General features: G+C 34.9%; 1 protein-coding gene across 2 annotated transcripts in view; it reads right to left on the reverse strand.

Moving 5' to 3' along the window:
• Positions 1-27,420, reverse strand: part of LOC145662502 (endoplasmic reticulum disulfide reductase DNAJC10-like) — a 54,318-nt gene that overhangs the window by 7,038 nt on the left and 19,860 nt on the right. For both annotated transcript variants that reach the window (XM_081728148.1, XM_081728149.1), the window contains exons 5-10: positions 25,912-26,115; positions 23,693-23,905; positions 18,591-19,194; positions 16,556-16,692; positions 12,091-12,230; positions 9,446-9,641 (exon numbers count right to left, since the gene is read on the reverse strand). In XM_081728148.1, the coding sequence (XP_081584274.1) occupies positions 9,446-9,641; positions 12,091-12,230; positions 16,556-16,692; positions 18,591-19,194; positions 23,693-23,905; positions 25,912-26,115 (1,494 nt within the window). The remainder of the gene's footprint in view (positions 1-9,445; positions 9,642-12,090; positions 12,231-16,555; positions 16,693-18,590; positions 19,195-23,692; positions 23,906-25,911; positions 26,116-27,420) is intronic.

The following is a 27,420-nucleotide window of genomic DNA, read 5'->3' on the forward strand; positions in this document are numbered from 1 at the left end:
TACTAACCTTGCCAGCATTTTAACACACAAAGAGTCGAAAGATATTAACCTCAATGATTTGAAAGACGAACTGAAAGTGTTATCCGTTATAATTAAGCCTAAAAGTTTACAAAAGAGACCTTAAAAACTATCTACGTTCTTCCATGTCTGAAACAAGCATGAGTGGTCTAGCGGAACACGAATTGGCTGAAACATTGGACTATGCGAATGTGATAAAGGAATCTGCTCGTATCAAAGCAAGAAAAGTTTCTTTCAATTAAGGTATAATCACTTAGTTTTGCCGTAATATCTGATTCACTCTATTGTCTTCATGTTCCATACTCTATTGGAAACACCTTTTGATATAAAATAAGCTTAAAAATTAAAATTCTTAGTCGTGACTAAAGCATTTTTATTATATTTTTTGTATGCGCTGCTGTATATCACAGATACACAGCGAAATCAAGCATACTGAATATTGTGTTATGTATGGAGTACGTAAGCAAAATAAAAAAAAAAAAAAAAAAAAATGACATTTTTGAGTTTTACGTTTCACGATTATGCTGGCTAGGTTAAAGCAGACGGTGATGACGAGAAATGTATGAAAATGGTGTAATGAAGAAAGTGGTAGGAAACGAGAGAACCCCGAGAAAACCCTCACACACGGTTTGTCCACAAAATTCACTTGGCGCGACCGAGCTGAGATCGAATCTGGAACCACATGTACCACCGCTGAACGCTCTACCACCAAGCCACTGTGGCTCTTCAAATATTACGTCAGCATTCGAGAGGTAGTTCAATTTTTTTTTATTTTTTTATTATTATTATTATTTTTACTTTTCCATTTCATACATATTTTTAAAAGGGGCATCTTACTTTTCAGTGACACTTGAACGTCTTCTGTCAAAATAAGGTTTGTGGATTAAAGGGGCGGCAAAACTGCTAGCACTGGCCCTGACTTCAACTATCCTGTAAGTAAAACCTTTTGATTCAATTATGTAAAGAAATAATCTACAAGAAGTTCAGTGCATGGAGGTCTTCCTCCAAGATAAGCTTTAAATTATTCCAATTCATAATTTCTGTACTTTACTCAATTTGTGACATCTTTTGTATCAATGACATAATTAAAATTTATTGTAACTTTATTTCAACAACAACTACATGCATCTTAGTCTTTTGTTTTCTACCGAGGATTCTATAGCCTATACCTTATTTGTTCAGTTGTTCTGAAGAACTATGCTTATAATTTGAGAAATCTCTCTCTCTCAAGAATAACTGTATTCACACCCAAAGAATCAACCTTTGAATATTAACATTATAGTATAAGAAATATAAGCAAGTATCATTCACACATATTTATTCCTCTTTATATTTATTATTCTCTCTGTATTATTTTTAAAGTTACGAAACAGTTCAAATAAAAGCTGAATTATATTTGTAATAATAATAATAATAATAATAATAATAAATTTACATTTTATTCATAAACTTTAAAAGTTCGATGTATCCTCCTCCCGTCAGATTTACAGACCTACGGGGCAGTCTAGTTCTACTTACACACATTATAGCATGTCTGTGTTGACAGCAATCAAAGTAGCGGTAACGCAATTTCTGAACTCATGCTATTTTTATGGCAATTGGTGGCGTGTAAAAATAACTTGAACATATTCACAAACGATAAAATCACGAACTGTTATTTCCTTTGTCCAAGTGACTTTGACAGCCATCTGAACAGTGCACACCATCCCCAAGCACATTGCTCAATTTATAAGTGAGTGAGTTTCCCGTTAAAGTATGGAAGCACTTCAGTACGGCAAGTAACATCTCATCTTATTGGACAACGAAGTACTAAATTATCGCACAACTGCAGAAAATCATAACTGAAGCACACAGGACAATGTTCTCACTTTTTTAAAAAAAATCCCTACATTTTGTTTTTTCGAAATAGCACATAAGACATTCAGTTTTGGGCCCTCCCGTTCACTCTTCAGCAACATTAGAGTATTCCATGTCTCATATTCGGACACGTCAATAAAAACTAGATGGCAGCAATATCAGAGGGACACCGTAGTCTAGTGGTTAGAGCGTTGAACTCACGTCTAACGTGGTCCCGAGTTCGATTCCCGGCCGGTGCTTCCCAATTTTCGACGTCCACCCTGCATCGTAAGGCAAACTGGAGAGTCATATGAATAAAAGATGTGATGGCCACTATGTATACAAAGTTCCTGATACGTCTGCTAGAGACAGGGCGACGCAGTGCACTGACCACGTGTTCGTCGCTAGGCTGGACGTAGTTCAGCGAGTCGCTAACAGATGGCGTTAGAGCGGTTCAGGCCCTCAAAAGGTTAAACAAAGTCAAGTGGTTTAGTGGGAGCAATATCATCCTCCTCCAATGTTTCCTCAAGAAATTACAAAACTTGAATTCCTTGACATGTTTGTCCGGCCGTAAACATTGCAATAGCTCTAAACAGAATCCTAATATTTGTCTGCAGTATGCAGTCTTATCGAGTATTTCTATCTCTCTTGTCAATGATTTGTTCCTTAACACTCTGTTCTCGCTGCTGTACAGTAGTTAGCACAGAAGTCCCTGTTTCGATATCCAGTCGGAATGTTATGCATTACAATACTTCAGATTTCACTTTAAACTCTTAAGTCTTCATCCTATAAATCCTCGCTGCTGACCAAGGACGTAAATATAACTCAACCATAAATCTCGAGTCTTCCTTCTGCACAGTGTCGCCATACTTCTATACGCCTGTAATCCTTTTAAATTCCTGCATTTTTAGAGAAAAATTTTAACTTTCAGTAAAGCAGCTACTGCTCCAGTACTATTTATCCGATTATCATGGTTCATACATCATCCACTTCACAAAAAAAGTTTACAAATGGTATCACGCGCATGTGCGCAAAAGGACGGAATTTTGGGGTGAAATAAACAAAAATCCCTCTAAAATTCGCTTTGTTAAATTTTGCACCTTCTGAAGCGGGCCTGGCTAAATATATCCGAATATAATCTATCTTGGCAAATACTATAGTTTACAGTAATGCATGTGATGTTTCTTTGCAATATCTAGAATAGTTACGAGGAGAAAAATATTTCTCAATCCTGTTTGACAATACCAAATTTCATATATAAATACGGAAAAGTACGATAAAAATAAGTTTCTAAAGACAGTACCATTCATCCGGGTATTATGTTTCGTAGTCGTTCTCTTCGTTCTGCTCATGTATGCATAATGTACGAAAAAACGGAAATTTGGGACAAACAGAAAATCTTCCCCCGTCTTCATAATTACATACACCTTCTTCTCTCGTATTCCTTCGTTACCGTCAACACTTTCAACATAGATTCCCATTTTCGTCTACATCGAATACTTTGAGAGCTTCAAGAATTTTGGGTTGGGAAAGAAACGCTATAATTCATTTCAATGAAATACTATTAGAGAAATGAACCCAGTAGCAGCAGTTTATCCTTCTAGTATACCACACAATACAGTCAAATTAAGCTACTCAATTACTATTCGCTAATAAAAATACAACAAACTAGCAGCTGAAACAACATTCACTTCCCCCCTTTGGCTCACAACTACACAAATAACATTTTCTGAATGTAAGGGGGAGGGAGAAGTGGAGAAATGTTACAATACATTTCTCAAAATATGCACATGAACTGTAGACCCAAAATACTGATATTTTTTTTTTCCTCTCACTGTTGCTACGTTTACCCGTGACTGTTTCAAGGTTGGAATGACGTAATCAGCCTATATTTTCGTATGCAAAGCGCGGAAAATGCATTTTGTCATTACGTAATATGTTCTAGAGATGAGAGAAAATCGGAAAATCACTTTCAAGCAAGCATACAGGTTTTAGAGGATGATAATTGATTATGTGTGTGAGTGTGGTAGTACTTTTGTGCCAAAGAGTTTAAAAGGGCTACGGAAGATTTTAAAGACATTTAAAATAATAACAAAGCAAGTTTAAACTCCGATTTCTCAATGTGTAATCCTTTAATTTTTCAGTATGTTATATGTGAAAACCTCTTAAAGGAACGCACACAGTATATCAATTTTATGAACTAAAAATAGTTGAGTTGAGCTGATTTTGAGTTTAGCTATAGCAGCAAGGCTATATGAGACGGAACCTACTGATTAACGTGGAATTCGAATCACATGAGCTCCTGTCGGTAATCGAACCCGGATCTCCCATGCCAAGTGTACGCTAACCATTTAGCCACGAAGGAGTTCTAAAAACTAAAAATAGTAAATAATGGTAAACACACATTTCTGCATCAGATTTTCACACGAAATTCAGGGTATGCGAGGACCTTAATCTCTATTAAATATACATATACGAATGAAGAACGTTGTTTGGTTTGTTGAAGTTTATAGTTCTTTTTTCAGTATCGAAATTACATAAGATCTACAATTCAAGGTGGAATCCGAATAATCGTAACGAGTTCAAATTTCAAGACTCTCCCACAGAAAATTGAATCCGAGACGTCGTGCATTAAGGACGTCCGTGCTAGCTAGGGAAGGCTAACGAATGAAGAAAAGTCTTAATTACAAGGTGCTGTCTGTATTGTAATTTACTTGTACTGTTACTTGTAAACTTACATTTCATTCTGTACATAATGAGATTTTCTTTTGTAAGGAAGAATAATTCACTTGTGAAACTCATTCTTCTAGTGTAGAAATGCGATGATTATTTTAGAACTTTCATTTTTCTTTAATAGTAGTTATGGTTATCTTCATTATCTGGATTGAGAATTTTGTGAAAATGGATAATGCTGCGTGAGGAGAAATGTGGCAACGCTGTCCTATAACTGCTTCACTATTAAAGTTTTTGTACAGCCTTTAGACGACGGTTCGGAATCTGTCATAATCATCATCGCAAAATCTTCCAAACTGTTGGATATGGAATCTTAAGTTCATGACTTGCGCGAATCGCTGAATTCCGTGGGTTACTGACGCTTATTTCCACTGTTTCCTCTGAACCGCCTGATTGTGCGGGCTTTTAAGTTTACACAAGCAACTTGAACCCTTTAACTGTCGAACCATCGCAGAATGTTTAGATGGCCCGAGGTTATGTTTCGTGTTGTCTTTGAAATACACGTTGATATGTGATAAAGAACACATACTTCTCATATTGAAACAGAAAGCGCTTTCCGCTGCGAAGTCGCCATGTTGCAAAATGAACTGTTGTGCTGACGTCTATACTAAACGCAATGTTAACTTGAGAGCCGCATCACAAGCGCATTAATACATGTCGGCGCGCGTACCTTTTCACAGGGAAGCCTTTGTATGTGTGTGTGTGTGTTTTGGTTTGGCTCTCAATCGCCAGGGTTTCAACTGGCGCTGTTCTGAGTTTCAGCTGATACGCGCGGAGCGATGATTTCTCGTCATTTCCCTGCCGCTTACGAAAAATATGTTTCTTGGTCTATTTGTTTTAATAATTCATGAAGACACGACAATAGTAATAAATGTATTGGAAATTCGCACGTCATATATTGTCAATCCTCACAATTAAAACCCGAGAGAATGAAAACTATTTTGCTTATTTGTTTCAATTGATTAAGGTAAGAAAGAATAAGAAATGAAGTTATTCTCATATATCTACCTGGAAAAGGTCAATCATAAACAGAAACATACGAGCAGCCACTCTTCCACACAATAAATTAAAAATACGATCTTTTTTTCTAAAAGCACAGCAACTCTACATTGACACTGAGTAAACCACAGCGAACCGGCAACAATCATATTAACAATTTCTTCAATAGTTGTGTCTGCATATTTTTCTCTTAATCGAGCGTACAAATTGTTGGCAATTTACTTTGCTTGACTTTAAAGAGGTTTCCCTTCCTCGTGTTTGCGATAATAATGAGAAGATGATAATTCGGATTCATTCATACTTTCAACTTCGCGCTTAACACTCTTCATGGTTTCAATTTCAGTACACCCACGTACCCACTCTAACGCACGCGCGAAGACGATATTTGGCAGAGCAGTGTTACTCTCTGCACACAATTTGCAGAAGTTACATGTGAGTTCCGTTATTTCTTTTGTTTCATTTATCAGCAGGCAATGAAGTTTCTTACGGGGTAGTTACTCTATTTAATTTATATATCATATAAAAATATTAAGCCATTTCCTATCCATCGTGGACGGTTTCTAACATTGACCAATTAAGTAATTTTACTGGTCCTCTGCTTTTGTTATAAGATTTTTCAAGTTTATAGTCTTGCAACACTTGCAAGAGACTCGCATCTTAGCTGCCGGCTTTTCACTCCTTTCTTTCCTTCTCTCTTTCCGATTCTGAGTCGTGACGTCATTTTCATAACCCTTTACTAATAAATGTAGTATCATTTATTTTAAATATTGTTTCTGTATTGACATTTTTATATAATTGAACTCAATTAGCTCTTTGAATTGATCTCCTAAGTAATGTTTTACTTGTGTAACGCGAGGAACTATGTAATGTGCGCGGAGTCGCCTGAATTCAAGCTGCGTATCTCGGCTATCAGGATAAGGTCGCGGCAAGTATAGTCGAAGACAGGGAGGTTTGTAATGAACATTATTTTTTCAATACTTTATTAAATACAAAACTAATTATTTGCTGAACAAAACTATATATTTTCATTAAAATTCAACACGTGTTACAGTTTCACCAACTAACTCTTTGGCTTCATCAGATACTATCTGTCTGATGAAACCAAAGAATTAGTTGGTGAAACTGTAACACGTGTTGAATTTTAATGAAAATATATACTTTTGCTCAGCAAATAATTAGTTTGTATTTAATTATAACAAAGCAAAGCTTCTATTTATGGACAATACTTTATTATCCACGCATTTCCCTGTGGGTTCGAATACGGTTTCCACACTTGTAATTTAATTTCTACTCGTCTAAGCACTTTTTAAAATATTCCTCTATTATTTCATATCCGCATCGCTTTCACTTGTTTCTTCTGTTATATTACCTCTAAGTTTTACATAATATACAGAAACTACGTGAAGATCCTGAAAATTGTTCCAATAACTGATAATAATAATAATAATAATAATAATAATAATAATAATAATAATAATAATAATAATAATAATAATAATAATATTTTAGACGGATAACTACATATTAGTAGCACACTATTTCAGACGAGTCACTGGAAAAAATCTAAGCTAAATATGTAATATTTATAATAAATAAAGAAAAATAAAATTGTTAACCGATAGCTAAAGTTGTAAATTTTCATATATACGAAACTTCAGTTTTTTTTTCATATACTTTTCTTCTGATCTCATTTCATTTTTGTACTTATTTTACAAACATTTTTTCTTGCTATTCACAAGAATTTCTTCCTAATTTCTGAAGGCAAACATTCAACTATTGAAAACCATCTACGGGATTGGATAACACTTACTTCAGCAATTGTTCGAAATAAAGCCTTTTAAAAAAGTCAAACTTTTAATTCCTTGCCACTATGTTCCTATTCATTCGTAATGTGCCATATCATATTCAACACTAAAGTACTTTGTACGTGCATTGCTCTGACCATCTGTTACGTTATACCTTTTGCAGATGCCTCCAAAATTTGTATGTTTGTGATACTATAGTGTCCTTAGTTTGGAACTACTGAATAATATACATCCTATTATAAGTTTACGCTTAATAGATTTGAAGTATTTAATAATAATCTGACGTAGTGCTATATGAAAAAAAAAAAAAAAAAAAAAAAAATACAACTTTATGTTGGGATAGTAACCTGTCAATTTGGTGGTATTGCAGAATATGTCAAATAAGACCTATTGACAATGTTTCCATTATACGAAATTTCAACTTTTATTTAAATTTAACTTTCATTTTGCATTAGTTAATCATACTTAACTTTTATTTTCCATTAGTTTAAAAGTTACACAGGGCGTTTCAGGATAAATGAACAATCCTGTATATATAGTTGCCATTAGTTTAAACAGTTCCAGTTCTGCACTAAAGGTTATAGATAGATGACAAACATAAGTTAATGATAATGAAAAAATTAGTGGAATAAAATCGAGAGAGAAATGAGAAAACCTCGAAAATATCCACGGACACAATAGTATCCACCACAAATCCACATGGTCTGGGGTCGAACTAGACAGCCCTCGCATAAGAGATGAGAACCCTACCGCTGAGCCATCATACATCGTGGTTGCTATCAACTTCTTTATAGAATTATTTTGATTTGAAAAGAAATACGGTCGAAAAATAAACTTTGTTAAAAAGAAAATACATTACATAATTTACAAGTAAATTTAAAGTAACCAATCCTCGCTTAACTTGAGAAGAGAATACCCTGTTATTTATGATCTGTCACAGAACTATAATTGAAAGAAGTTCCTTCGATTTTCTAAAATCATATTAAATGTTTTTATCATTTTGTACCTACAGTAAAATGACTACATAACAGGATGATCAACCTCAATGAATTATCGTGCCTGTGATCTCTGAAGAAAAGAATCAGTGGTCTAACTGCTAAATCAGTGATTTTTTTCTAATAACTCGACGTCACGAACCGAAATATTTGATTTGGAGAGTAAAAAGGAGACTGTTGTCATAAAAGTTATCAACAGGGCTCGGAAATTGAGGAAAAATCCTTTTTTACGAGTACCCGAAGATGAGGCTTAACACAATATATGTTCATTTTGGGTCATTGTAGGTCAAAAAATGGTGGGTCTTATTTGTCCTTTTTCGCCTTTTTCGGCGTTTTTTGTTTATTGCTCTTTTTTTAAAGTTTTTCATAGGTCTTAACGTCTTTTTTGTACTTTATCTCTTGATAATAAGTTTGTTGGCCATTAACGCGAATCAGCACTACCTATTAATCATATTCTCTTTAGTAAAGAAAATTCCAATGATAAGACATTCTTCAACGACTGGACTGAAAAGACCAGATCTGTAACAATTACAAGTCAGATAAAGAGAGGTAACAATGTCCTCCAGCAAGGGAAGATGAGAGTGGATAAGTTTTCTTATTTTAGTTTGTACTTCAGTTTGTGGAAGAAGGACAGACCGTTAACCTACCTTATGTTTCTTGAGCATTATATTCATTAAATATGTAATCCTAATTAAATTGAGTCTTACTTTTACGTCTTTTTTTTTTTTTTTTTTTTTTTTAAGCCGATGTTTAGGTCTTCAACTTCTGAGCAATAGTTATCAATTTTTAAAGCAACTGTTTCTCAACTATGATTACTATTACCCACAGAAGATCAAAGTTTAACGTATATCAAGGCTGACGGGGAAACATTCATCAGTATTCATGGAAAAACCAGAATTCACTACTGATTCACGTGAAGAAATATAAGGCTTTTGCTAAATCTAGATTATGTCAAGTTTCTTTTATTACTAGTATTATGTCCTCTGATGATGTAAGTCAGTTCCTTTTATTTTCTACATTATCTTCGAATGACATAAATAAATAATCCGTTCTACTTACCTGGGCAACTTGTTCAAATTCTGGTGCAAACGCATGACAGTGACCACACCAAGGAGCATAGAAATCCACTAGCCACGGTTCATTGCTCATTATTACTTTATTGAAAGTATGGGGAGTAAGTGTCTCCACAGACGATGGAAGAAACTGATACAACCACTGCTTCAAACCGTGAATATTAAGATGTCCATTGTACGTACTACCAAATAGAAATAAAATAATGTTAAAAATGACGTTTAAAATCTAGAAGCAATTTTCACACGTTAAGACACGTGAAATTGTAATTAAAAACATCAAAACGTTTTCACTTCCTATAAATGAACAGACAAGTATTCATAATTGTGAAATGTGGTCGAACAACTTGATAATCCTCAGTGCAATCTTCTAACACTTCTCTCAAAATAATTATTAACAACTAGCAAATGCCCTCACGTGTTACTACGGCTAATATTTTGCATTCTTCCTTCTGCATCTCTAATACAGAATTCATCTGAACTTGAAGTCTCGTATGGGAATATTAGGAGGTCAAACATCTAAAACTGCTGAAACACATGTTAAATCATACACCAAATTTCATGCCTCTGACTTTAGGGAATTCCGAGATATAGACATATTATTATAATAATTGCAACCACTACCCTTCCTTCTTCCATATCTATTCTTTGAAACACATGTTTAATTATTTAAAGTAAGAAGTCCAAATACCAAATTTCATCTCTGAAGTTAAGGAATTCCGAGATTTGGCCATTCCATTAAGTTACTATAATAGTTATAATCCCATCCCTTTTTTTCGACCCACTCCATTTCTTAAACATCAAAATACGCTGAAACACGAGTCTTATCATTTTCAACAAAGAGTCTAAATACTGAATTTCATGTCTCTAACCTTAAGAGGTTTCGAGATATGATCTTATTATAATAACTGTAATCTTGCCCCTTTTCTTTCTGACCTTGTTTTCTTCCTTTTTAGGTCATATATACGAGAGCCACTCCATATATTTTGCAATACGCAAAAGCTATAAGAGACAAAGCGATGATTTTTTTTTCCCCTCGTTACAAGTAAGACATCTGGAGTACTGAAAACATACGGAACTGCATTATCCAAGCTATGAATTTTGTGTAAAAGTGATATTTGTGATCGAAAGTGTGGACAAAAGTGTGACTGGAATGGAGCTCTCACGCGAAATATTTCGAGCCAGGTTTTACTTTGATTTTCGCGTTGGTCTAAACGTGAAAGACTGTCACCAAAGATTGATGTCAGCGTTTGGGGATACAGCTCCATCATATATGACAATGTTTAGATGGTACGAGGACTTTCAAAAGGGTCGGAGGTCTTTGCAAGATGAAGCCTGCGAAGGAAGACCTCCGTATTCAACAACGCCGGATTTAGTGGCTGCTGTGCAAGACATGTTCTCTAAAGATACAAGGTGTACCGTAGAGAAGGCACTTGGCATTGGATCCTCGTCAGTGCACACAATTTTACACGAGCATCTCAAACTGAAAAAGGTAGTTTCTTGGTGGGTACCCCATTAATTGCCTGACTTCCAGAAAGCAGAAGGGGTCAGAATTGCTCATGAAACCATAGATATGTTAAGAAAAAGCTGGACACAAGCTAATTGACAGGTGATGAAACCTACATCCCATGTTATAACTGCCCCACTCGTCAGGAAAGTCGTGTATGGACCATGAAGATGACCAGATGCCAATTAGTGTTAAAAATAAAATAAAATTAAAAAAAAAAAAAAAAAAAAAAAAAAGATGAAGAAAGTATTGTACGTGGTGTTCTTCCGAAGCACCAGTCTCGTCGCAGCTATTAAGCTATTAGGTTACAAGAACAGAAGACGGTTACAGCAAACCAGTACACAACAGTCTGTTTACCGCAAGTTCTTGGTTACTTGAAAATCCGAGGTTTACTTTTCCACCACGACAATGCCTCCTCGTACACTGCAGAGCAAACAGTGGAGTATCTCTAGACTCATCATGCTAAAACACTTCAGCATCCCCCCTGTACCCCTCATTTGGCCATGTGCGACGTCTGGCTCTTCTTTATTCTTAAAAAGCACTTGCGGGGTCGTCGTTTTAACACAGAAGACGAAATTGAAGGGTCGATCATGGAGTTTTTCAACAGCATTCCAAGACAAGAGTGGCGCGGGGCATTTGATTTGTGGCAGAAGAGATTAAACAAGTGTATCGCTGCCGCACGGAACTACTTAGAACACATGTAAAATGGTTAGTTCATAGGACGTATAGTTCTCTAGTATTACAAAACTTCTGAAGTAACCCTCGTATAAAACGCTGAAATATGTGTCTTAATTACTTTAAGTGAGACATCCAAATACCAAACTTCATGTCCACAACTTTCAGAAATTTCGAAGTGTGAACATCTGAATATAATACGAAAACATACAAATATGAAAACCAATTTTTGCTGTTGTATTCGGGAAAGATAAGCTCTTTTAATATAGTTCTCGAGTGCAATATCACCTTCGAAAATATGAAAGAATCTTCTGACTTTTGATGTTTATCTGGTCGATACTTGGTTAAACGACATTATTATCATTATTAATACGTTTTTAGTGCCCAGATATTCATACAGTAATTTTATCTCAACATTTGACGTCAATAGAACCTCCTCAAGAATAACCTACCTGACTTTTCCAACACCATGAGCTCCTAAAGTGTATAACTTAACATTTGGATATGATCTCACATCTTGTTCCCGACATAAATGCTGCTCCTCAACACAATCAACTTCTGCTACATGAGCGACTTCTATTTCTTTCACTGACTGAAAACAGCACAAAAAACAAAGCAGATTAGCTTTAAAACATGCACGTAGATATAAGCAGGAAATGCTAAATGAAAGAATTTAAGTAAATTTAAAGAATATATTTACATACTATGATATTTTGCTCATACATTTTAACATTCCAGATCTAGATTTAGGTTCTGTCTCCCTGTGTCATAAATAACATCTCATGACGAAGAATGGGAATGGAAACTCATTAATATTTCGAATTTTAATTGAAAACTCGTTTAAAGGAAATATATATGTTTACATAACTTCATCTAGAGCTTGTATGTCCCAAATTATTTATGGTATTTGCGTTAAGATTATAAAACAAACGTAACTGAGCTAAATCTAATTACAATTGAGGTTAGATCATGACGGAATCAATTTTGGATGCTACTAAATTCATTCAATCATTTTAAATAAAAAGATAAGGCTTAGTGACATACTACACAGATTCTTTTTCTCCAATTTTGAAGAGTTGGATTATAACTTTGTTCGCTTGCTTCGTGTCCGTATCGAAATAGTGAAATGCGATCAATGAGGTTCCTGTTGACACTTACCAAATAATTTTGCCCACAGCACACTTCTTATAGCTACTAGCTTACAATTATGCAAATAAAATAATAAGAAAGAATGTGCTATGGTCAATTATGAATGGCCTTGGAAGTTAATTCTATGATTACAAGTTGCGCATAATTTAGTTAAGTGAAAAACGTAGTGTATCTATTTGCTCCCGGTTCGTTACTTGTTAGTATAATTACTCTACTAAACTATTCCACAAGTCATGCTGTTACTACTACCAAAACCTATTATCGCAATATTACTGTTAAAACACACTAAATGCCAATATAGTGAACTCTCGCTATTCTACATTTAAGAAATGTGAGGTCAAAAATAAGAAATTTCGCCTTATTGAAGGGAAATAAGAAGGCTTTCACAAAATACAAGTCCCATTTGCAGTAAAAATAAGCGCTTTAATATGGGAACACAAAATGCATTCAGATTTTTTTTTTTTAAAAGAAAAACTAGCATTCAATCGAGTAGAACGTAGAAACTTAGGGGTAAGAGCTTCGCATCAGTGCTCCTTCGTAAAATTTATAACAACAAAGTCATATTTCTGCACGACTTGTACTACATAATACTTGAAATTTGAAGTCTGTCACGGGAGATCGATATTAACCGTAATTTAACTTCGAAAAAAATGTACCCGTGATGAAAATGGGTCTGTTAAAAAACAAAGTCCAAATTTTAACGGATACATACAGCTCCTAGCAAAAATCAATAGCTACATACATTTTTTCTCGATCTTCAGAATGAAGGAATCAATGTCAATAATTTTATGTAGCTTACAGAAAAAAATCTGTTCTATAAGTTACATAAATATCTACTTAAATGAATTCGAATCTGGATATTTAATTAAAATCCGAACTCGGTCATCGACGAATACACAAAAATAAAATTTTCTCTCCAAAAATTTAAGAAATAAAAAACTTCTCTCTAGCATAGTCACGACATAATCTTGAAGAAAAATTTCTGTACATGTGAATTTATCTTGTTTGTTCGTGTTTTATCCATAAGTGTTTTTTTTTTTTTTTTATTATTATTATTAATTTGTTGCGAAATGGTTCACCTTCTTTACTATTTCTTAAAATATCTTCTTAAGAATGAAGACATTTACATCTTGGAGAACAAAAATATTCCAATGAAGAGCTAAATGCTTTCAGGTTAAAGATTATTAAGGTATTTAATGATATTATATCTATTCAAATAACTTTTAATTAACTCAAAAGCTAAAGACAAAAGAATTTAGATAGGTATATAGACTTTTGTTCATAACTGAATAATTTAAGTATTCAGTGCATTTTCTGATGTGAAACGTAACTTTACTTTTAATAGATACAGAAGATTGATCCGTCTCTATGTGTCCGATTTTGACGTCTCACCTACCTTAGGAAAAACCATTGCTCTCGATGTGAGCACCGTAACTTGGCAATAGTTCTGCATCGTAACTTCCGTTGTACAAGGCTATCTTAAAGCACAGATACGAAAATCTTGAGCCACTTCTCCTAGTAGGCTTTCCAGAGACCATGAACAGTAGTGACACGACTAGATGCTAGTACTCTTTTCAATAGACCAAACCTGCTAAAATCCATGGTACTGGGATCACATGACTTCACTAATACGTCCTGGAAGGAAATAGCCTGGATGCCGGTGTCTGCCGCCATCTATTGTAGAAATCTGTTTAGAATGGGATATGTATTATGAGGTCTTATCCATATTCACATGGACTTGATTTATTACATTACATACAAACGGGCCAGATCTTCTGTATAAATTAGTATGGAGATATGTTGCTAATAAAATGCGGAGTCGATTTGACAGTTTTAAGCACTTGCCGGATCGTAAACTTGCCTTCATAGCAGTATTCCGCGACAATCAGAAATCCCTTCGAGAAACTTGCTTTGCACTGACGGATGGAATGAGGATTGTTTTTTGCGTCTCGTGAAGTGTACGTTACGGCTTGAATTTTGCCACAATCTAATAGATAAATGCAAATTTCGTTGAGTGTGGCAACGAACTTCCAATTTTCCCGGATAGATGATGTTCGTACAGGTGCCTGCAGTGGGTTTTTCACTCCCTCCAATGGACTGCAATAAACTTGCTTTGCACTGATGGATAAAATAAGGAGTGTTTTTTGCGTCTCGTGGAGTGTACGTTACGACTTGAATTTTGCCAGAATCTAATAAATAAATCCATGCTTCATTGAGTGTGGCAACGAACTTCCAATTTTCCTGGATAGATGATGTTCGTACAGGCGCCTGCAGTGGGTCTTTCTCTCCCTTCAATGGGTCGCAGTAAGGGCATGTCCGCGACTTTTAAACACCACCTGGAGCTTCCTGCGGGGCAATTCGGCGTAACTTCCGAGCTACAGCAGAAGTCATTGCAGTACATGATCGCGTTTTACTCCCCTTACTGTGTAAGCAAAGTGCTGGATCATCGTGGTGTTTATGTTGATTATGTTCTTGATGGTCGCTGACCCAATGCACGTCTATTTTCCCTGCACTGTTTTTGAACCTGCGTCACGAAAAACTTACGACAAAGCCTTTCAAAAGCTAGTTCACCTTGAGAGCAACGATCCACAAACACATGAACTTGGGGCGATTTTAGAGGCATTTGACTTTCTCCTGCTGTTTAAATCATTTGGATCGGTCGATTCTGTGAGCAGGGGTGAAGGCTTAATTGGACACATATAGGCGGATCAACTTTCTGTATTTCAGCCGAATCTATAGCATCATTAAATCACCACATACGAAAATAGATATTTAACCAATATATATATATATATATATATATATATATATATATATATATATATATATATATATATTATTATTAAATTAAATTATTATTATTATTATATATATAGGTATTGAAATGGAGAAAGAACCGATTTAATCTCACACTATGTAATCCATAGGTGTGAATCAATGAAAAAGAAACAGTGTGATGGTCAGAGAACGGATCCCCGTCTGTCTAACCAGTTCGTCCCTTATCACTATACATTTCTACTCTTGAAATCGTAGCTAAACTGATCAGAACACACAGACTAAACCACAACCCATCCTTGAAGACCCACTGGCTATGTGAGAACCTATGCCAGTTGAATTAAATACTATTTTGTTGATTTTTTTAAAAATATAATTTCCACTACAGGTGTCAAATAAATCAAGTTTAACCGTTATAACGGTTCACTCATAAAAGAGGTCCAAGCATAGCAGTTCTAGTACAGTACAACTGCATCGTTTGAATGCTGAATATCTACTTAAAGAGTGATATGTAGGTGGTGAGAACTGTGCACAGTCACAGTAAGCCACAGACCTAGGTATGACTTCGGGCCTAGTATCTTCTTCACACTTTGAACTTTCACAAAAGAAAGGTACCCGGTACCCTTCAAGATACAATATCGCTTTGGTTACAGAAAATCAAACTGCAAACACGAAAAAGTCCGTTACGTTGAATTATAAAATGATGTAAAAGTAAGCCGGGACAGGGGGCGTGCTCCTGTAATCCAGTTCTCTTGGAAGCGAGATAAAGTGGTGAGGAACGGCCAATACGAATGACAGTCTGTGCATCTGCCAATTGCAAACTGTAGTCATGGCTTCGGACCCCATGTTAGTAGTAGGTTGTGCCCTTCACAATCTCAAGTTAAAAAAATCGAAGTCAGTGCATGATATAGAGATATGCAATACATAGTTTTCTCTACATTTTAATATTTTAATTACTGAATCAAAATTCTATCTTCAAAGTGTAGATCATACCTTAGCAAATTCTCTCCATACAGGAGCAAATTGGCGACACGGTCCACACCACGGAGCAAAGAAATCCACTAACCAAATCTCTTCACCTGGTCTTTTCCATATAGTATCATAGAACTTGTCGTAAGTTAGTTTTATCACTGTAATGGAAAGAAAACATTTCATAACATGCTTGAATACAATAATAAACAAATAACGTCTATTAATAACTGGAGACTTACTACGTACACACAGCTTTTATACTGTTTATACAGCCCGATTGTGTCACAATTTACAGACTTCAGTGAAAAAGAAGATGTAAAAGTTTTAATTACTATCAGTAATTTGAAGCTAAGAAGAGAACACTTCAGGGTTTCCATAAATATTTCAGTTTCGATTTCCTTAACTTCTAAACTTCCTTATACTGCATTTTTTTTTCGAGCTCTTACCCCTCCCCCCTCTAGCGGATCAAACTTTTTTTATTTTTTATGGTTTAAACTTATTTTCTTTCTTTAATAATAATAACACACATACTATCTGACACGTTTTGTTACGATTAACTAACACTCACCTCACCTATCATGTGCCCTGGGACTTCTAAAAGTAATTTTATATTTCTATATAATTTCGGCAATCAATCCTGTTACCTTCGACAGCTAGTTCTCTTCACTGCACGGTGCGCATTTACATTGTAGACTGCGTTTACATTGGTACTTCTAGATGTGAGTGTATACAGTGACCATTAAAAGTTTAATAGCTTATTGTTGATTTCGGTATTTTGTATGGAAAAAGTACCGTTGAATAAAATGTAGCTTGTAGACGAAGCTCTTCTGACTGACTAGTCGACGAAGGCAACCCCCAGGATTGCACATACTGTATTATAAAAATTCTTTTAGGATTCCAAGGGTACACATTACGATTTGTGTAATTCAACTTTTCTTGTATAACAGGGTGTTTACTGAGTTTCACTTTCAGAAGTCCAGTATATTTCCAGTATATTCAGTATAACTATCAGCAAAATTCCTCAGGTTTATAACTGTTTTACCATCAAAAGAATATTTTTTTTTTTAATAAATTTAGTTAACTTTGATTTTTCCAGTATGTGGATCAAAATTGCAGTATATCCTCAGTATTTCCAGTATCAAACTTAAATTCCAGTATAATTCAAGTATATCCAGTATCAGTAGACATCCTGTATAATTGTATAATTCATATTCGTTCAGTTTCAGTAATCAACAGTGTCTTTCAGACCACATGGAATAACCGTCGGACATAAAACTAGAAACCTGAATTTGTTTGAGTTTGGCAATGGTGTGCTAAACGGAACGTAATTACCTCCAGCAATGCGATGCGGTTCATGTCACATAAAACAGAATTTCTGTAATATATATATATATATATTAGTAATCAGTGGAAAAAGTCATAATAAAACAATATAAATATTTTTTTCAACAATAATTATTATTATTTCTCAAGTCACATTCAGACTTCTTATCTACTTTTATTTCATACTTTTATTCTAATATATTTACTTATTTTCCTCCAACTTACTTTCCCCATGTTATTTCCATTTCTGTCACGCTTCTCCATCCAGCGCTTTCTTAAGTATTTCTCATTACGATTTACTTACACAAGTTTTCCAGAAGTGATCTGAGAGTCAAGTCCCTTCTAGACACTTACTCAGTCAGATTTCAGGAAGAAAGTCTTGAGAATGACGTACATCTACCAAAGATTATCTTAGGAAGCGGATTATAAAGTATCCAGCTTCAAAATTTCTGTTTATTTGCTACAGCAATATATATATATATATATACAGGGTGGCCCAAAAATAGGTATATACTCCTGCATTGGTCAAGTATAATATTGTAGTTTATAGGTTTATTTGCTTCGGCTGTTCCGAGCTTAAGATATAAGTAAAAAGACATTAAGAACAAATAATAAAGAAACTACGGATAACAATAAGAAATTATATAAAATGCAGTGAGCTGATCAGTACGGGACTGTATACCTACTTTTGAGGCCACTCTATATATATACATAAACATAATAAATAACTTACCTGGTGGGTTTTGCATATCTTCCACAAATTCCACTATCTTTTCCAAAGTATGAGATCCATAGAAGTGATGTGGTTTTGAGTTATTATACAAAATAGTTGTTGGATATGATTTAATATTATATTGTCGACATAGATGAGCATGAATGGTACAATCTACTGTACCAAAATTAATAAAATCTACAATACGACTAGCTTTCCTAAATTCTGGAAGAAATTTCATACAAGGTGGACACCAAGGCGCAAAGAAGTCTATAAACCACACCGATCCATCTTGTAGAACATGAGGGAACTCCTTAGGAGTCAATATTCTGACATTAACTGATGCACCACTTTCACGTGCAAATTTTGCTACGTCGTGGGCTGTTTCACGTCCATGGTGGAATTCATATCCACCACCCTTTTTAAACACTGCAAAAACAGGATATTTTTGTATATGTAGGTCCTCACACAAATATCGGTGTTTTCCACAGTTAATTCTTCCTATCTTCATCGAAGATAACAAAGCTGGAATCTTTTTCAGCTCCAAGTTATTTTTTGCTTCTCCAATATAAAAGTACATTAACCATGATTCGCCATCTCCTAATTTCAATCGTGTCACAACATCCTATAAGAAAACGTAAAATACAGTAGTAGTGTATTTATTTTATATTAGAAGTTATCTTATTTACTCATTTGCAGAAAACTACTATTGTGCTACATATTTCTTATGATAATTTATCGCGTTTCGCATACAAAGTAAAGAAATGAACTTTTATTAGATTTCTGCAACATTGAAATTTATGTTTACACTCAATATATTTAATACATACAGTTTTCAACCACACGGTTAGACAACAAACAGATGCCATATAGAGAATGACTAACCTTACTTTATACATATGATATAACAGTTTCGGAGATTAAGATCGTCTGTGATGTCTAGAAAGTTTATCTACGATAAATTCTTGAACTAATTCTGTGTTACGGTAATTTGTATAGGTAGACTATCACTATACACTGGAGTCTCTTTAATTCGAAGTCCAAGGGGACAGGAAAAAAAAATCGAATTATCCAAACTTCAAATTAACCAAAACCTCTCATTTTTAAGTAAAATCAAGGAAACAAAATAACTGTACTGTATATGAAAAACTAACATGCAGTACTCCTTACCTTTTAAAGCACTACATTTTCGTAAGGAATTAGAATACGCTCCGCGATTCGACATTGTGCATATTGCACGTCAATAGATCACAAACGAATCTGCTTACATTTTTGTCACTGCTTTTAGTTCAGTTAATTGGAATTGCACAAGTCATTTGCTAGTGGAGGACAGGGTTCAAGGTCATTCACACTTCTATAGAAGGGATGGACACTTCCAGGTTATTGAGGCGGAGGAGAGATGCATACCAACCACCTTTTGCCAGATTCTCTAGAGCGAGAGGGGATCCAGCGAAGGTGGTATCAACAAATAATGCTTTCTCTTTCCCACGTTCACCTCTGGATAAGATAACAGATAAACAAAAACCAGTTGGAATTGCATTGTTCTGTTTGCAATCTGTCGAACACTACAAATTTTTCCACTGTAAATACTTCGAATTATCCAAACACGAGGTTCAAAATTTCGATTTATTCACGATTTTTTACCATTGTTTTTATGTTTTTAATACAGTTTTCAAGTGGAATAGACTTTAGTTCGAATTATCCAATAATTCGAATTAAAACGAGTCCGCTGTATATACATATATATTTCAAACGTTCCACTGCATACTTCTTAACTATATGTCAACTATTTCGTTTCTTTATGCTATATGATGCGAACATGTCTAAAATAAAGTAATTTTCGTCCCCATAAATAACCAGCTGATTTTAAAATCTACTTTGAATCGAATGGACACACTTCGAAACAATTTGATAGATTAATACAAAACTAATGACTGGAATTCTGAAGAGCGCAACTTTTCTATCAATCACAATAAGAAAAGAGAATCACTAAGCACAAAACAGTTTTAAATGGATATAAATTACACATTAATGATTATATATTGTATATAAGGTAATTTTTTCTTTTAACTCAGTAAAGCATGCATTCTATTATCACCAACAAAATAAACAGAATGGCATCAAAAGTACATGGGGGAACGTACAGCAGCGACAATAAGTATTTTGACAAACACATGTTCATGAGAATATGAACTTGAGTAACAGCACTAAATACGCTATTATCAAAAGTAAGGAACATTTTCTTCCATAACTGGCAAGATTACAGGCATTTGTACAAAACTGCAGTATTTTGACAAATGTAGCTAATAACATTTTACAACTGAAAAGGTTGTTGGAACTCGACTTGGTCCGGAATAACTTACCTAAACAATGTGAATAACTGCAAGTGACAATTCATATTTGGTTGTGTAGCCCCTAACTTTATTACTGCCTCACAGGGTGATGGCATGGAGTCTACGAGAACAGCCAAGAGGCTCAAAGGTATTTTTTCCCCATTCTTCGATCAAACAGTGCAATAATTGATCCTAGCTGGAAACTTTTCGTAGCCTCAGCCTTCAGTCTATTTCTTCTCACAGACGTTCGATCGGATTTAGATCTGCGTTTTGGTTAGGTCACGTAAGCATGCTCACCTTCCTGTTTTTCAAAAAGTTTCTGACATGAACAGAGGTGTGCTTCGGGCCATTGTCCTGCTGAAAAGTCTGGTTTCGTCCCATTTTATCTTAAGCATGGGGCAACATGTGGTTTTCAGGATGTCCCAATATTGAAAACGATCCATAGTTACTTTAACACGCACCAGCGGACCAACACCCAAACATGACAAGCATCCCCACACCACGACGTGCGCGTTACCATGCTTAACAATGGGTACTTGGTACCGGACTTGGTACTCGGTACTCGTTTCTTGCAATGGTTAGTTGTCGAACATATCGAATCACATCGGAAGAAAATACATTGAACTTACTTTCGCTCCAGAGCACAGGCGACCACTGTTCAGCTATCCAGTCCTTATGCGCTTAGCAAACTCAAATCGGGCCTTCCAATTCTTTGCTTTTTTTTTTTTTTTTTTTTTTTTTTTGCCTGGGCAATGGTCTGAAGATTCGACTGTCTAAAGACGTTGGCTGATATTTCTACGTTGTGAAACTCACGTAGTTCTCTGTTGATATCAACATTAGTCCTTTCGAGTCGGCCTTTGACATCTTCCGTATGAGATTTTTGGTCCGGAGGGTGATTCTATTGGATCTACCGGTTCTTTGTTTATTACCTGCAGTCCCTGTTGACCATTGTTTCTCATTCTAGTTATTTACAATTTGTCTGGACAGATCAAAATCCTTAGCAACCTGTGCCTGAGACTTGCCACTCTGTAAGGCAACGATCACCGCATTTTTCAATTCTCCCGAGTACTCCTTGACTTTCGGCATGTTGCAATCTAAATAAAAACAAAACACACCTTAATGTGAACAAATAGCATTCGATGTAAACCATAAATACTGATATGAATGATACTTTTCCCAGGGACAAACTACAGCATCAAAATACCTTTTGACAGATCAAAGTGATGTTTTTAGTTTTGTACTCACCACTATTTGGCGATTCCTGACACGCGTGTTTACACAGATGTGTGCCACTGCAGACAGAACAAAGCTAAGCTAGCTAAGCAGGGAAACGCACTATGCGCTCCCTAGGGGCGAAAATGCGTTTGTCAAAATACTTGTTGTCGCCTTTGAAACAAACAACAGTGATATTTCAATATTAAGAATTTATATAACATGTTAGTAATAGCAAAGAATTATTAACAGCCCCTCTTTGATAGAAATTCTCAACCCTTCGTGACGAAATTGCTGATTGATATGCTCTATGGTCGGCTAATGATTGAGGATTTACGTCATCTAGTGTGCAGACACGCGGTAATAGGCTGATGCACCGATTCCATTATTATTATTCAATGAGAAAAAGCAGAAAAACTTTTACTCACCGCAAAAAATATGTAGCAGATTTTTTTCTACATACAACAGGCAGAGCTTTCGGTATTATTTTTTGCGGTGAGTAATAGCCTTTCTGCTTTTTCTCATTGAATTTAATCACCGCTTGCAATATTGTGATATATTATTATTATTATTATTATTATTATTATTATTATTATTATTATTATTATTATTATTATTATTATTACATATTGTTAAATTTTATACTAGCCTTAATTTTTTTTCTGCATTCATCACGATGTTGGAAAATGTTTAAGATCTAAGTTACCTAATTTTGACATTAAATTTTCCCATGAGAATTAAGGCCAGTCCTTATAACTAGGTAAAGACGTAAGTATTAATAAATTAGTTGACATTAATTTGAGTGATGCGTTAGGAATCTACATATTTTATTTTACATATAATTCAAAACGTCGCTTTAAGCCATACATGCCCTTATCTTTTTTGTTTTGTATTTTGATTTATTTTGGAAAATAGATAGTTTTCGACCTATTCCTGGTGAATTTAGTGTTATTTCTTTTTGCTGATCTCCCACTGGCTAATTATGATACTGGGTCGGAAAATCCCGGGGGCAAATATATAATCTTTAGCAATAAACAAAATAAATAACAATAACTTTGACAGTAGTTTTCGACCCGGGGGGCTTATATGGGATAAAAAAAGGAAACCTATTACTAAACTAAAATGGGGTTGAAGAAAATTATTGTCTCGCACGTGGTGTAAACAAAGGAAGGGGAGAACAGCTCCTTAATCACTGCAGGATTTTTTCACGTTGTTCCTAAGTAACCAAAATCACTTACCCCCACTGTTTCCAGTAGTTTACTGTTGAACCTTCAGTTTGAGTTCCACGTACAATTATCTTTGTTATTTGGAAATTATACTAAGGAAATAATTTGTCATATTATTACTAATACAGAACTATAGTGTTAAACTTTCTAAATTTTTCGCCAGAGCTGCTACCTCTATTCTTGCAGATCCTTTGACAATACGTCTTTAACGTGTCACATGTTCTGTCCAATCGTCTCACGTTGTGTTTCGTTAACCATACAGTATATATGTATAATACTTAATGGTTGATATTTCTCATTTTATACCTGCATCAGTAAGACTTGTAGCTTAACTTTCTACAGCATATCATACCTGAAATGTTTCTTCATTTAATTCAGTTGCATCTGGTAAGTATGAAAGAATTGTATCGATTAATTCTTTGGCTTCGTAACTGTCAATTTTATGTGCACCTTCTTTCGTCAGCTCACCAGGCTTGAAAAATGCCGTACCAAACGCTACATCTAATTTATCACATAGATCATTATTCTTCACACAGTCCACAACTGCAATGGTAACGAGATTATTCTGAAAGAAAAAAGTGACAGACACAATTACTGCTCAATAAGAGAAATCAAAGTTATGAACATCCTAAGTTCTGCACAAATCAAATCGTATTCTATTTTTACTTCCTTCTTCAAGCAATGTACTTCTGCCCAGTGGAACAAACTTACGAATTTACCATAATCTGCCGTATATCACTAAATACAGGGTGTTTCAAAACAACACGATCAACGTTTGGGAGGTGATTCCTGACACCAAGATAAGACAAAAAATATAGACCAACTTGGGTGTACAAATGCTTCTTTTCGGAATTACAGGCTGCCGAAAACATGAAGAAAAAAAAAAAAAAGGTATGAAATCTTTGTTTTACGTCCCACGGATATGCCAGTGAGGCTCAAGGAGACGGTGATGATGAGAAATGAATGAAATGGTGGAATGAAGAAAGTGAGAGGAAACGGGAGAACCCCGAGAAAACCCACGAGCACGGTGTTTGTCCACCACAAAGTTCACACGGCGCGAGCTGGGATCGAACCAAGGATCCCAAGAACCGGAGGTGAACGCTCTACCACTGAGCCACCGCGCCCCCCATGAAAAAAAGAAGTTTTAAAGGTCCATAGCTCCAAAACTATAAGACCTACCGTAGTCGGGTAAAGACTTCACTTACGAACTAATATGTGCGCTATCCACAAATACATGTTTTAGAATCCTAAAGTACTCACACAACAATTTTTATAAAGGGGGTTTGGCTATGGGCATATAATTTGAAGTACTCACCAACTACCTCTATAAACATTGTTCAGGAAGTGCCGCAGGCTTTTGAAACTTGGATATTTGAATAGGGCACATACCAGTTCCTAACCTATGGACCTTTAAAGTTCATTTTTTCAAGTTTTCGGCAGCCTATAACTGCGAAAGGAAGCATTTGTGCACCCAGGTTGGTCTAAACTTTTTGTCTTATCTTGGTGTCAGGAATCACGTCCCAAATGTTGTCGGTGTTGTTTTGAAACAGCCTGTATATTTATTTCGATCTTCTTTTTTAATCAAGTGATTTATACTTGTGTATAGTTTCCGAAATAAAGACAAACTTATTCGCCTCAGCATACGACGCGACTTTTATTGTTCAGTAGCAATAAGAAACATTTTAAATATTAATTTAAACATGTAACATATCAAACCAAGACGTGCCATGCATTCACGTAAGAGAAGCATGTATTTCAAGTAGACGTAGGGTTAATTTACTCTTCATTCTTGGCACATTTCAATCCAAAGCTACAGTGATAAAGTTTTAACCTCAAAGGAAACATATGACGTATATCATGGAAACCAAAAATGTTATACGAAATATGAAAAAGGAAATATACTGTTACCTGTCAAGGTGCGTCTGCTGTATTTCATGAGCAGATGTTCCTCTTGTACACATGGAAAACAATAACTTTCCCATTTGAAGTCAAAATTAAGTAGACTAGCATGTTTATCCTCTTCTGGGAACTGACATACTGTAAACAATTTTGTTTGAGACACAACAGAGTTAGTTTTTTTATTTTTATTTTTTTTTTAATATGGTCGCTACTATATGTTCACAGTAAGGTGTTTTGTGTACAGTTTATCAATTCTCAGAAGAGGATAGGCATACTAATCTATTTAATTTTCATTTTAACTGCTACAGTTATCCTTTTTCCTTAAACAAGAGGAACAACATGTGTATATTTCTGTTCAAGAAATCCAGAGAAAAGACCTGCTAGAAAAAGCAAACAATGAGCTTCATGAAATACAACAGCAAAGTATAAGCTCAAGACGCTCCAAAATAGGCAACAATATTTACTTTTTCATATTTCGAATAATATTTTTGATTTTTATGAAATATTTCATATATTTCTTTTGAGGCTAAAAATTTCTCACTATTGCTTCGGATTGGAATCTTTTCACAACGAGAAGTAAATGAAAATCTGGTCTTATAGTATAAATTAAAAGGTCATTAGTAATGAAAAAATTTTTCTTCTCGTAAAAGTTAAAATAGTAACGTAACTTACCAATACTGCTGCAACTTTTATTCTCGTCTGTTTAGAAGGGCAGTTTTCATTTTCATCACAGAAGAAAATCACTGTAGCTCTGTTGTTTTGTTTTTTGAGTGAATCAAAGGTATCTTCATCTATGTCCATTATATCCACGGGTAAATTATTCAGCACATGTTCCACCATCTCTTTAGCTGTATGACCACCATGATATCGAGTACCCTGGACAGAGAAATGATTTTTTATTGATTCAATGCAACGAAGTTAAATTAATATTAAAATGCTTATCCTTAAGTGTAATAAAATAATATAGTGTACGTCAGCCATAGTGACGTCTGATCTTGACTGTTGCTCTAATTTTGACCGAACTCCCTTACAACGAGGCCAGAGCTGTGATGTGGAAGTTGCCTACGCTGGAAATGTGTGTATGACACAATGATGGAGGATTGTAGGTTGGTGGGTTGCTTTGAGTTTAGCGTTCCGTTCAGTACCGCCGCTTTATTTACATACACTTTTGAATCAAACCGAACATTTTATTTATAATACACAGTTATAATAAACATTTAATATCTTATAGATGTCTACGTACTTTTTATTGCGTTGTGTTGTACTATGAATTCTTAGCACCGATTTGACGAGAACATTGTCCATGTGGTACAATGTTTACCTACTGGCAGCCGGAGATTTGGCAACAGAGTACTCGTTAATTTGGCTGCCAGAACTCATTTATTTTTTCAAATAGTATATTACGTGAAGAAAAATAAATGAATATGTATTTTTCAAAAATCTTACTTCTAGGTAATCACCGAAATGACCTGATCAAGTATGGTTTTACTGTTCTCTTCAATAAGAATGTACGCCGATCCTACTACTATTTGACATTTTAAAAATACATTGCCCAAACTGATTAACAATATTACAGTTTCTTTGCTAATTTTCTAAATACTGTGTAGAAATATTGTTAGTATTGCCAAGATAATCCTTACTTGCATGAAAATGAATATCTTTAATTTAATATTCCACGTTATATCTTTTAGGCTATAGGAAACGGACGATTATTAGAAGTGGGCGATACGAAAATAGGTGGGATGAAGATAATAGGGGAGAAATGACAGAATCTTGAGGGAACACACGAACACGATGATGTCTATTACAAGCCAATAGCCTGGATTTGAAAAAGGGACCCTCGGCACCAGAGATTATTGCTCTACAACTAAGTCACCATATCATGCTTTTTCCTGCTTTCATACGGAAATTTCCGTAGTCCTCTAAAATCACAAGAAGTGAGACGACAAGAGAAATATGTACCCTATGAGATAAATAATAATAATAATAATAAAAACAGACACAACAATATTTCGATGTCGCATAATGTTTATCCCAAACCATAATAAAAATAACCTATACGACAAAATTGGCGTGTACAAAAGGTTGGTAGTACTGAAGAAACCTGCGAACAAAAAATAATAATTAGACCAGACAAAAGCAAATTGAATGTCTAAATCCCAGATATGAACAATGGAAATG

Source organism: Thermobia domestica, chromosome 10 (genome assembly GCF_964235325.1).
Source record: "Thermobia domestica chromosome 10, izTheDome1.hap1.1, whole genome shotgun sequence".
Taxonomy (NCBI): domain Eukaryota; kingdom Metazoa; phylum Arthropoda; class Insecta; order Zygentoma; family Lepismatidae; genus Thermobia; species Thermobia domestica.